The 13271-nt window shown below is 37.1% G+C and overlaps 1 protein-coding gene across 1 annotated transcript; it reads right to left on the reverse strand.

Annotated features, from left to right (window-relative positions):
• Positions 1-7396: 7396 nt before the first annotated feature.
• LOC116520578 (olfactory receptor 14A16-like) lies at positions 7397-8311 on the reverse strand. Its single transcript, XM_032234827.1, has one exon. The coding sequence runs from the start codon at positions 8309-8311 to the stop codon at positions 7397-7399; it is 915 nt and encodes a 304-aa protein (XP_032090718.1).
• Between the last annotated feature and the right edge of the window lie 4960 nt (positions 8312-13271).

The raw sequence follows: 13271 nt of genomic DNA on the forward strand, positions 1-13271 counted from the left end.
CAGAAACCGCTTTGGTCACGTTGACCGATGATCTTTGGAGAGCCAGGGATGGGGGCCACGCCTCCATCCTGGTGCTCCTTGACCTCTCAGCGGCTTTTGATACCATCGACCATGGTATCCTTCTGCGACGACTGCGGGAGGTGGGGGTGGGAGGCGCTGTTCTACAGTGGTTCTCCTCCTACCTCTCGGACAGGTCGCAGTCGGTGTTAGTTGGGGAGCAGAGATCGACCCCTAGGCCCCTAACGTATGGGGTGCTGCAGGGTTCGGTCCTGTCCCCCTTACTTTTCAACATCTACATGAAACCGCTGGGTGAGATCATTCAACGGCACGGGATAAAATACCACCAATATGCGGACGATACCCAGTTGTATCTGTCCGTCCCGTGCCAACTCAACGAAGCGATGGATGTGATGAGCCAGGGTCTGGAGGCTGTTAAAGACTGGATGGGGGTAAACAAGCTTGTGCTCAATCCGGAAAAGACCGAGTGGCTGCTGTGTTTCCCTCCCACGAATTGGCCAAGTGTTCCATCTCTCAGGCTGGGGGGTCAAATTATACACCCCTCAGACAGGGTTCGCAACTTGGGAGTCCTCCTGGACCCACAGCTGACCTTCGAACATCATTTGTCAGCTGTGACCAGGGGGGCATTTGCCCAGGTTCGCCTGGTACACCAGTTGCGTCCCTACCTGAACCGGGAGGCCCTCACAACAGTCACTCGTGCCCTTGTGACCTCTAGGCTGAAATACTGCAATGTGCTCTACATGGGCCTGCCCTTGAAGAGTATTTGGCGACTTCAGCTAGTCCAGAATGCGGCCGCGTGAGCGATTGTGAGTGCACCTCGCTTCACCCACGTTACACCTATCCTCCGCGAGCTGCACTGGCTGCCTGTCGATCTCCGGGTGCACTTCAAGGTGCTACTTATCACCTATAAAGCCCTTCATGGTAGTGGGCCTGGGTATTTGAGAGACCGCCTACTGCCAATTACCTCCACTAGACCGATACGATCGCATCGATTAGGCCTCCTCCGAATTCCATCTACTAGCCAGTGCAAACTGGCAACTACCCGGAGGAGAGCCTTCTCAGTGGCTGCTCCGACCCTCTGGAACGAACTCCCCGTGGAGATTCGGACCCTCACCACCCTCCAATCCTTCCGCGCCGCTTTGAAGATCTGGCTGTCCCGGCTGGCCTGGGGTTAAGATTCCAACCCGACCCGAATTGTGTGACTGTTGTGCTCTCTTTTAATATGTTGTATTGTTTCCATATTGGAATACTGTTTGTCTTTCCCCCCCTCCCTTTTTGAATTGTGAGCCGCCTTGAGTCCCCCCAGGGAAAAGGGCGGCATACAAATAAAGGAAATTCAAATTCAAATTCAAATCAAAATATGAAGAAAAAAGTGAGAATGTTGAATGTTCCTGAAATACAAACGAGCTGACATTCCGGGCATTTGGTTTACCTCTGAGGGAGAAAAAGATGGAACGTTTGAAGGGGGGGCAGCTACACAGAAGATTTACTTCGAAAGACAGAGTGCAGAAGGAATGAGAAGCATTAAAGAATTTATACTTTATGAAATATCATTTGCAAAACTTTTGATACCACCACTGAGAATTAAAAACAAGCTGAAAAGTGGAATAAGCGCAGGACAACGACATTATATGAGAGGCACCTTAAGCAAAAAGGTGCAGGGATCTTTTTGTTTGGACTTGCTCATAAAGACGTTTGTAGAACTTGATCCACGAATGGCAATAGGATTAAGGAGGTTTTGTTATTGGAGAGACACAGGCTGATAGATGGAAGAATACAATTCAAAATTAGCTAAACCTAATTAATTTTATTTGTAATAAACATAGTTGAATAATAATTGATAATGATAGTAATGCATATAATGTGGAGTTGATATGATAAATAATAATTGGATATGAGAAGGGAAGGTTAGAAATATTTTTGGACCATATACAAAGGTTATTAATCACAATAATTATCACTATTAAAAAATAAAATAAAACTATATACAGTTAAATGTTAACTAATATGGAGAAAATGTTATGATATATGATATAATTACATAAAGAAAGGAGAATGATAATAAACTATATACATGGAGGATGCAATTTTTGGTATTAAATATTATGGATGTTTAGGTAAAACAGGATGTGAGGATTTGATGTTAATGGAGGATTTTATAAACAAGTAAATGAAATGCTAGCATGTGGTTATGGATTAAATCTTTGGCATAGTTAAGGATGAAAGATGTTTAAACAACTGTAGTCAACTAAAAGTGGAGGTATGATGATGTCAATATGGTAAACATTTGAGTTAAGATATTTGAATTAATATGAATTAATGGAAGAGATGCACAAAAACATGTAACCAGCTGATATACTTTTTTATAATATATACCTGTGTGGTTTTTTTTTTCTTCTTTTTTTTCCCTGCCTTGTCTTTTGTTCTTTGTCTTTTTTGTGTTTTGATTTTTTTTCCCCCACTGGTGTGGGCGTGTGTTGTTTATGTAACAAAATAAAAAATAATAATAAAAAAGAATAAATTAAATGACAAGATACCCATGTGGGCAATTCCTAGACACGCAATTGAAAATATGAATACAGCACAAAAACAGGATAGAATTACCTACAGACAGCTTCTTATCTTGGAAACGGGGGTACTACAACTAAAATCCTTAGAGGTATTAAAAGAGGAGAAGGTAGTTCAAACATGGTTCCAGTATGGGCAATTACAGGCTAGGTGGAAAATAGATCAAAAAATTGGTTTTATTCAAGTTGAGGATAATCTGTTTAAAAAAATAAGAGATCAAAGCTTAATGCATATAAAGAGGATATATAATGTATTAATACAGATGGATTCGGAAACAGAATTAGTTAAAGATTGTATGATAAAGTGGGCTCAAAACATTGAAGAACCAATAATGCTGGATACATGGGAAAGAATCTGGGTAAGAAATGTGAAATTTACACAAGCTCAAAACCTGAGAGAAAATTTTTATAAGATGTTCTATAGATGGCATTTAGATCCTAAAAAGTTGGCTTCTATGTATCCGAATTTACAGCCTAAATGTTGGAGATGTGGCTCTCTCGATGCTACATATTTTCATATATGGTGGACCTGCCAAAAGGTTAAGGCATTTTGGATAAAAATATGGTGGATTATGCAAAATATCTTTAAAAGAAGGATAAAGTTTACTCCTCAGTTATTTTTACTAGGTATAAGTATTGACTTTACAGTGGTAGAGACTAACTTGATTCTGCACCTAATAACGGCAGCAAGACTGTTGGTGGTGCAATACTGGAAGAAGGAAGACTTGCCTACAATTCAAGAATGGACATTGAAAGTCACAAACTTAGCTGAGATGGCTAAAATATCAGCATATCTTAAAGATCACTCAAATGAGAGATATAAACGAGACTGGAAAAAATGGATTGACTATATACAAAATAAATATGGGACCAAGAAATTCCAGTTAGCCTATGCTTAAGATCAGAAATGATTTAAATTGTTTAAAGTTAGCTCAGCACGAAGAAGCTAAGATCAATGTAGAGATGTCATTAATTTCTTTATTTTTTTTTCTCAATAGATTTTAGACTGTGTTTGTTAAAAATCCATACCGTGTACGGGTTCTGGGAAGTTGAGGGGAAGGAGGAGGGGGTTGGGGGAGGGGGGAGGGGGAGGGAGGGAGAGGTATACATTAGCCTCAACAAGAATTTGGTGGTAAACTAGAACTATTTTGACACACACAAAAATTGTACTCCGATGTCTTACTGATTGAGGAATGATGAAATGTTTGTTTTAAAAGAAAATAAAACTTTTGAAACAAAAAATAAATAAATAAAATAAAATTGTATGGATGAAAATTGCTGGTATCAAGAAAGCTTTGTTCTCTGAATCTGGATTTCTATTAACATAAAATCATCAATTGCTCAGATTGAAATTTGTGTAATTATTAACCTCAGTTTATGATTTATATGCATTGATTATTGTTGCTGATATTTGCACATTAGTTGGATTTTACCAATGATCTGTAATTTTTTGAAATTTATTTAAAACTGAGGAATAAAATACTGAATTTTTTTTAAAAAAAGAAATAAATACCAATTTGCTCCATTAAAGATGGAAATAAATTTCTCTTAAAATTTATATTTATAACTGATTTATTTGTCTTTATAGATTATGTCTTCTATGCATTAAAGAGTATTAAATATCTTACCATTAAGTCAATGCTGTCCATTAATGATCATATAGTGAAACAATCTGCAGTCGTAGAAATTTCTATTCTGAACGTTTATTAATTTTTGTTTCTCTCAAGAGAGTTGTACATAAAAATTAAACTCACTTATTTGTGATTATTAATATAGTTAGAAAACATGAGTAACATTGATTCCTTTGTGCTTATTAACATAATTGGCCATTAATATCACAATAACTACCTCCAGGACCACTTATCATATTACATAGAATAATAATATTTCAGATTATTAACAGAATGGGGCTTCAATGTGAACTGTGAGAGGTGAAAATCAACTGAAAAGAGATCCCTGACACATATTTCATCATTTGTGATTCTCTTTGAGCTCTAGTTTTTTTTTAAAAAAAATCCCAACCTCTCTTCTTCGTGCCATAGGCAGGGGAACAGCTTGACCTTGGCTAGATATGTCCACATTATTAAAGCACAGGTTGAAAAAAATTCTACAAATTACAAAGAGAAAAGGCAGAAAAGAAAGATCAGGAAACCAATACGTACCTAGTGGAATGACAATACGTAGTTACAAAACAAAATCTGGTGTGCAACATTGCATAGAGAATTCCTGTAGAATTCCTACACTAGAATTATAATTTCAGTGCAGGATTCCCAAGTCATCACCATCTCAGAGTGCAGGGGATAGTAAATAGCAACATATCAATCATATGCCATGACTATCAGGAGGGATAAATCAGAAGCTTCAAATGAGAGAGAGATTTGAGCAATACAATTAAAGTAAGAGATGTGTCTGTTGTCTATGATAGAATTTATCATGCATTTGGGCACAATGACTGAAATAATGCCCATGTCCTGCAGAGCTAAATTCATTAGAAAGAAGCAAATGGGGCTGTGTAGTTGATGGTCAAAAGCTACTGAAGAGATAATGAGACTTGCTGTTACAGATGTCAGCTATAGCACAAAGAAGAACAAGAAATGCAAAAGCTGCACATTTTTTGAAAATTCCAGGAACAAAAAGTAAGAAACTGTTTCTCCATATGTCTTTAAGAGAAAGTTGCAGGGCATAACTGCAGGGAAGTGGCATATTAATATATAGAGATAATAGTAAACAAAAAAAGTGTAAAGCATGCACAGAATGAAGTGAGTATCAGTCCATGGAAGAAATAAATGCATGATTGGCATATCAGAGTATTCTCGCATAAAATGCATAATATACGAGGTGGATACAACCTTGTAAATGATCCCCACTCTGTCAAGGACTTAGGGGTACTCCTATCAAATGATCTAAGCAGCAGAACTCACTGTAACAGTATTGCCCCAAAGGCATAAATAGTTGTTAACCTAATCTTGCGAAGCTTCTTCTCCGGTAATATTGTACTGCAAACTAGGGCATACGAAACCTTTGCTAGATCAATTCTCAAATCCAACTCATCTGTCTGGAATCGGCACTGTATATTGACATTAACATGGATTAGAATGAAATAATCATATCCTCCTAAAAAGTTGAGTTCATTCAGCAAAGCAGTGCAAAATCATAACTAGAACAGTTGTATAATGTAGAAAAGACATATCCACGGATAAAGCAAGAAAACAAGACTGCAAAATCCAATAGAGCACTATCAATGTATAAGAAAATTTCATATCCCTTTAGCTGAAAGCCCCGCATTTTCCTCTAAGTAAGTTACGTATGTCACCTAGGATTCAATAAGTACCTACAAATGCATTTATAAGGAGCCCTAAAGTACATGGTGAATCTTCTTTTTTCTATATATTTACAAAAATATTGTAAGTGTAGTGGCAGAGATATCAGAAAACAGTGATATTGCTTTTGGTATATATTATTAGCTGTTTGGATGATATTCAATATTTCTCAAGGACATTTCAATAAGATATCATCCTTGGTTTCCTTCTTCCCTTCTCCAAGTATTGAACCAGATAACATGCCTTGTCTTTTCCATTTTGTATTAAGCTGTAAAACTCCTGAAAGCTTTTTTGATGTTCTAGTAGAACTATGCGTCTTCTTAATTTAATTTCTTGATTTTTTATTTCCCATGGTTATTAAAAGGATATATGAAATATTATCAGTTCACACAGAGCTTTCACACCCTGCCACATGTCTGCTCCTGCCAAAGCATTTCTAAAGAAAAGAAATATTCTGAGCTAAATAATCTGAAAACCCACTGGACATAGAAGTTAAGGCATCAGGCTAAAAACCAGAAGACTTAAACTTCTATTCTGTCTTAGGAATTTAGCCAACTACATGCTTTTGGGTCAGTCCCTTTATGTCAGACCTTGAAATGAGGCTATGGCAAACACCTTCTAAAAAAAAAAATGTTGCCAGGAAAAATATAGCGACTTGTCCTAGCAGTTGCCAGACTTGAGGCTGACTGAAAGGAGCAAAATATCAAAGTTTGTGAGGAAATGACCATTTCAGGAGGGAAGTCTTATAGAGGACTATCTATTTTAGAAACCCTGAAGTTTTAGCTACCATATTAAGGACCAATCAATCAATCAGAATAGAGTTGGCAGGGATCTTTGAGGTCTTCTAGTTAAACCCCCTGTTCAAGCAGGAGTCCAGTCTCTTCTTAAAGCATTAGAGGGACCAGCATTAGAGAGGAGCCATTACATACAGGAAATCACATGAAAAATATAACATATTTAAACCTCCTCGGCATTTTGCTTCTGCATTTTACTATGAGCTGCAATTGCACAGTGAATAGAATGCATTACTGCAGGCTACTTCTGCTGATCACTGGCGGTCAGCAGTTTGGCAGTTCAGATCTCACTGGCTCAAGGTTGATTCAGGCTTCCATATTTCTGAGGTGGGTAAAATGAGGATCCAGTTTGTTAGGGGCAATAAGCTGACTCTCTAAAACTTTAGAGAGGACTGTAAAGCAGTATATAAATCTAAGGGCTATTGCTATTGCTACCTCTTTCCCCCAGTCACATTACACTTTGATATTCACTTCACTAAACATAAAGAATGATTAGTGTGTAGGATGCCAGAACTGCCAAACATCCATATTTAGCATCTGTAAAGTATATTGAGAGTAAATAGAAGTGCAGAACATTGGCTAAACTTTGCCTCCATTCCAAGTACACATTATATCATATTTTCACATGAATAAATGAAAAGAGAGGAAAAATGAAAAAATATAATGCACAGAATATAAACAATGTCAAAAGAAATTGTCAGAATCTCCACAGTTTAGAAAGGACGAACTTGATATTCTTATTTCTCATGCTATAGATGATTGGATTGAACAGGGGTGGAAGGAGGGCATACAGAACAGTCAATCCAATATCTAAGTAAGATGGAGTGTTAGAGGAAGGTCTCAGATAGGCGATGCATGCACTTAATAATAACATAGACACTACCGTAAGATGGGGAATACAAGTAGATAAAGCTTTTTGCCTTCCTTTTTCAGAAGGGATTCTTAACACTGTCTTGAAGATCACTGCATAAGATACAACTATAAATGTAAAACAGCCTACTGAAGCAATGACATTGGCCACAAGAATTCCAATCTCAAGTCTATTTATGCCAGAGCAGGCTAGATTCAGCAATTGTGGAATTTCACAGAAGAATTGGTTGACCACATTAGAACAAAAAAGGATGGAAAAAGTGCCAGTGGTATGCAGCATTCCACAGAGTAGACCTGAAACCCACACTACAATTATTATTTCAGTACAGTATTTCCAATTCATCACCAACTCATAGTGCAGGGGAAGGCAAATGGCAACATATCGATCATATGCCATGACTTTCAGGAGTGAGAAATCAGAGGCTTCAAAAGAGAGAAAGAGAAAATATTGAATAACACAACCAAAGTATGAGATGTGTTTGGTGTTCATGAGAGAATTGATCATGGATTTGGGGACAATGATTGAAACAATGCCCAGATCCTGTAGAGCCAAATTCATGAGAAAGAAGTACATGGGGCTGTGCAATCGATGGTCGATAATGACTGCAGAGATGATCAGAAGATTTGTTGTTACAGTTGTCAGATATAACATAAAGAGAAAGAAGAAATGCAAAAGCTGCAGATGCCGATGTTTTGAGATTTCCAGAAGCAGAAAATAAGGCACTGTGGTTTGATTCTCCATTTTTTTTAATGACAAAGTTGGCGTAACTGCAAGAAAATAAAGGAGAGAGATTCAGTTAGATAAACATTTTGGAGGTGGCGTTTTGATATGTGGTGAGAATACAAAACATAAAGGAAACATAAAACATGGATAGAATGAACAGAGGATCACAATATGGAGAAAAGAGATGTAGGATGGTCATATCGGAGTACACTGTTTACCATTTTTATCCATCTCTACAAAAGGACCAACTGCCAACCATTTTTCCTTCTTTCCTCTTTTAAGTTGTGTTATCATGTAGTAATCAAAAACATTGGCTAAGGTTAGAAGAAAGTTGGTTTAGGTCCATTTTCATCAATGAAAGATAACTCAGAAGAACTGGATCCATCATAATTTGTCTGAACTCTTGTTGGTTTCTGGTAGTGTTGGAAAATTGGAGAATTCCTATGTGTTTCTAGAAGAAAGGGAATGTAAATCTACCCAATAAATATAAAAATAATTTGTATATCTCTTACTCTAATCGCTGAGTATGTATGGGTTTATGTAAATGATGGCACTGTTTTTATCTCAGTTTCCCTACCAAATTAGGCTAAAATAGTACCACAAAAAAGCTTTTAAACTAGCTTTTAAACATGTTTATTAAACATGTGTTTAATAACATAGTATTAAATAGAAAATGATAGAACTTAAGTTACAACATAACTGCTATTTTGATATTCACTTGCTTATAAACACACAATTATATCAGTGTTAAATACATTTAAACAAAAGAACTCAAATATCAGCAGAAAAAATTAATAAATCCTGTTATCCAACAATCAGAAAAAAAAGAAAACTCAGTTGGAAAAAATAGTATCCTGTAAAATACAAACAATGTTTGTAATAGAGTTTAGACAGAAATGAGACATAAGTTATTGCACCTTTGAACTTTGACAGCATTTTTTTCAACAATGTTGAAAGCCATATTAGCACATATTCAACAATAATCATTAACTTGCTTAAAAACAGAGAAATAAAAACATATTCACCATGCATTTCTTTTTTCCATATAAGGATAGATTATGAGATGTCTTTGCCATTGCTAATTAAGTTATTAGGGTTCAGTTCATGCATGAAGATTTGGTCCAAATTTCTGCAAATTATAACTGCTTTTTATTCTTCATAATTATTATTATCACAATTATCAGTAACAAAGGTACTAATTGTTAATTCATTATTTAAAGTCATTATTAAATGACTTTAATTAAATTTAATTCATTATTATTTTCCTAATCTGATAAGCTAACCATCTGCCAGGTTTGTTTGCATTACAAAAAGTATTGTGTTTTGCATATAATAAATTAGTAGCTACCTGGTCAGAGATCAACATGTCAAATTGAGATTTTAATATGTTAATAGCTTCCTTAACCTTTGTATCATCTGGGTTCATTGTTAACTCCAGCTCTTTTGTCTTAATTTCCTCTTCCAGTTCTGTTCGTTTTAACCCTTGCTTATTTCTATGTGTTTTATTTATATTCATCAAGACTCCTCTCATATACGCTTTGCTTGCATCCCATACAAATTCCATAGATGTACCCTTATTCATATTCAAAACAAAATATTCAGATAGTAATTTTTTACAATCATTAATATACTTTTCATATCTAAATAAGTTTTCATTCAATCTCCAAGATCTTCTTGCCTGCACTACCCTTCCCAACTCCATCCAAACTGGGTTATGGTCCGAAAGGACCCTAGCCGCAATCTTTGTTTTCTTGACCCTAGAAAGCAAATCATTAGTGGTTAGAATAAAATCAATCCTTGAAAGGGATTGATGCCTGTCCGAGAAGAAAGTGAAGTCATATTCCTCTGCATTTCTTTCTCGCCAAAAATATCTCAATTCAAAATCATCCATAATGTCAAAGAAAGGTTTGGGTAACTTTGCTCGCATCTTAGTGTTTAGGCAGGAAATCTTCTTATCTCTCTTAGTGTCTATCACTCCATTCCAGTCACCCAATAGTATACAGGAACTATAGTCCCACTGTACTAATTTAGCATGAAGATTTCTATAGAATCTATCTTGTTGTTGATTGGGAGCATAAATTCCCAAAAGTAATGTCTTTTTCCCTTCTAGGATTAAGTCTAAAGCAATATATCTTCCGAAGGGATCTGCTTCTATTAATTCAGCTTTCATATCTTTTCTTAAGTATACAACTATACCATTCTTCTTTTCCATAGCGGAAGCTGCAAAATGTTGACCAAGTTTTGAATTGATCAAATATTTTTGATCAGTTGACTTGATATGAGTTTCTTGCAAACAAATTACATCGTTCTTAAACTGTTTGAGATAATGAAATATTTTCTTCCTCTTCTGTGGAGAATTCAGTCCGTTGACATTCCATGTTAAAATCTTAGTTGTCATCTTTGGTTGGCTGAAGCATTTTTAGAGCTTCCTGCATGGCCTGTTTAACCTTAGGTCTAGCTCCTCCCACTGCTTCCAGATTTGTTATTTTAGTTCCTTGATCGATGGCCGGTGATTGTTGATGCTGTTGCTTTTTACCTTGTTTCTCCATACGTCTAGTAGTCATGCGGCTAGGTCTTTGTTCCATAGCACCTTGCTATAGCACCTAGAAAAGAGAGATGCTCCATCTTGTCTGCTGGTTGTGTAGTTTGCTGTCTATCCTTTCCTTCTTGTGGTCTTTCTCTAGGTCCAGATGGTGCAGGGTATCTGGCCTTCAATATATTATAGTAAAAATCTCGGGCTTTCCATACAGAGTTGAGGCGGTACCTTTGCTTATCAAATGTAAATATGATGCCAAATGGTGCATCCCATCTATACTGTATCTGATGATTTCTGAGTTCTTCGACCAAAAAAGCATAGTCTCTCCTGGCTCTTAACATTTGAGGTGGTATCTCTTTCAAAACAGTCAGGTCTTGACCGCCAATTTGAAGCTTAGTGTTATAAGACGCTTGCAGTACCATATTTCTAAGCTCTCTTGTAGTAAAATATATAACGATGTCTCGAGGAAGCTGCTTCTGCTTTGCCAGCCAGGAGTTAACGCGGTAAGCTTTGTCAATTTGCCAGTCAAGGTTGGTCCCTGGTCTTCCCATCAGGCGGTCAAAAGCTTCCGATAGGATCTGTTTCAGGTTCTCCTGTTTCTCCTCACACAGCCCCTTTACTCTTAATGCGAACTCCATTTGTCGGTACTGTATCATAATAATTTCTTTTTCAGCATTTTCCACTTTTTGTTCCACCACCTCTGTTTTCAATGTCAAGTTAGCATTGGCATCATTAAAAACCTCTAGAGTATCTTCCATTCCAGAAATATGTTCTGTTAATACAGTTACAAGTCTCAGCATTTCGTCTCTAATTTTACCAACCTTAGCGTCAATTTTCTCATACAGCTCCTGTTTAAGTCCTTTTATTTCACTTTTGATTTCTTCTTTCATTTCTTTTATTTCCTCTTTTCTCTCCTGCTTTACCACCTCTCCATTATCTCTAAACTTATCTTCCATTTTAATTGTCAGTGCATTAAGAGCCTCACTTAGATTGCTCAGGAAAAATTCTTTCGTTAACACATCCCCAGCAGGGGGCGTAGGAAGCGGAGGCTGCAGCTTTGTGCCAGTCACTGAGGATTTGCCTCTGGAAGTAGAGGGTGATGACTTCAAGTTAATATTTAGTTTTGAAGCCATTTCAAAATTTATCTGCCTGCAGTTAATAAAACTCTATTGCCTGAATATGCAGCTTTAAGTAAAGAGGCTGAGTTCCCCTTTTATTTTGAAGTTTAAGGCTTGGCAAAACTTTCAGTGAGTAAACATTGTAACAAGACCGTTCAGCAGATTCATCACCATTTAACTTCCAGATAAGCAAGATTAATGAAGGAGTGAAATTCTTGTAGAAATGAAACTAATTAAAAAGCTTCTGCTGGCCTATTGTGAAACCAAAACAAATGATAAGCAATCTCTTTTGTTTTGAATTCTTGTGACAATTAACAAAAAGTGTTCGTTATTACCGGAGAAACCAGCCTGCTCGGTGCCATTTTAAAAGCCTCTAAGTAAATAATTTTTCGGAGGAGAAAAAGAAAAGAAGCTAAAATGTTGATAAACAATTATTGTCCACGCAAACGGATCCAGCTCGTGATAAGATTAAATCAATCAAAACTTTGAACTGAGTGGGGGAGACCTACTTTGTCCCGCATAAGGCAGTTTGAAGTTCCCAACACGGACAGCTGTTCTGCCTTGGGCTAGCCCCCCTTTCCCTGCAAGCACAAAAGCTGCAAAAATCGAAAAGCATTTGCCAGCAAAACAATTTCTTCTTTCCTTCTTGCCTGAAGGATAAGAAAACCTGATAAGACGTCAGATGGAAGATCCTCTAAACAGGTACGTAGCCAGGAATTCGGAGGCAGCTGATTTTTTGCTGCCACCACCAGCAGGCTCCTCCCAGGAAGCCCATCATACTTGTCCTTGAAGTGTCTGTATTGCTGCAAATTCCAGCAGTCAGGAAGTTGTGGAACTTCAGTGGAGTCAATGGACTTGCTGCTTTCTCCGACCTCAAGTGGTGGTAGTGGTGATGCTGGTGGTGCTTATGGTGCTTGTGGCACTGGTGATGCTGCTGGTGCTTATGCTTCTGGTGCTGGTGGTGCTGGTGCTGGTGGTGCTCGCAGTGCTGGTGTTGTGGATCAGCTGATTTCTCAACTCTTGGTTTTTGGGAGAAGAAAGCGGTCATACTCTGTTGCCTGTTCTTCATATTGGATTCAATTGTGGTTGTAAGCTGAGGACTACAGGTAACAGAAGGGAACTCTGCTTTCAACCAATAATATACAGTCTTTTCAGGAAGGATGAAAAACAGGAAAGATATAAACAAACAGGAAAGATATAGTCTTTCATCCAAGAAGATAGTTCAAGAATGAATGTCATATTTCCAGAACAATACAGATTTCATTTTTATGAAATGTAGTTCTCAGTTCCAAAAAAACAGAAATATATGAATTAGGTTCAGTAC

Source organism: Thamnophis elegans, chromosome Z (genome assembly GCF_009769535.1).
Source record: "Thamnophis elegans isolate rThaEle1 chromosome Z, rThaEle1.pri, whole genome shotgun sequence".
Lineage (NCBI taxonomy): Eukaryota > Metazoa > Chordata > Lepidosauria > Squamata > Colubridae > Thamnophis > Thamnophis elegans.

Bases quoted from the DNA above. Each gene is read 5' to 3' on its own strand.
- LOC116520578 (XM_032234827.1), bottom strand. From the start codon at position 8,311: ATGGAGAATCAAACCACAGTGCCTTATTTTCTGCTTCTGGAAATCTCA.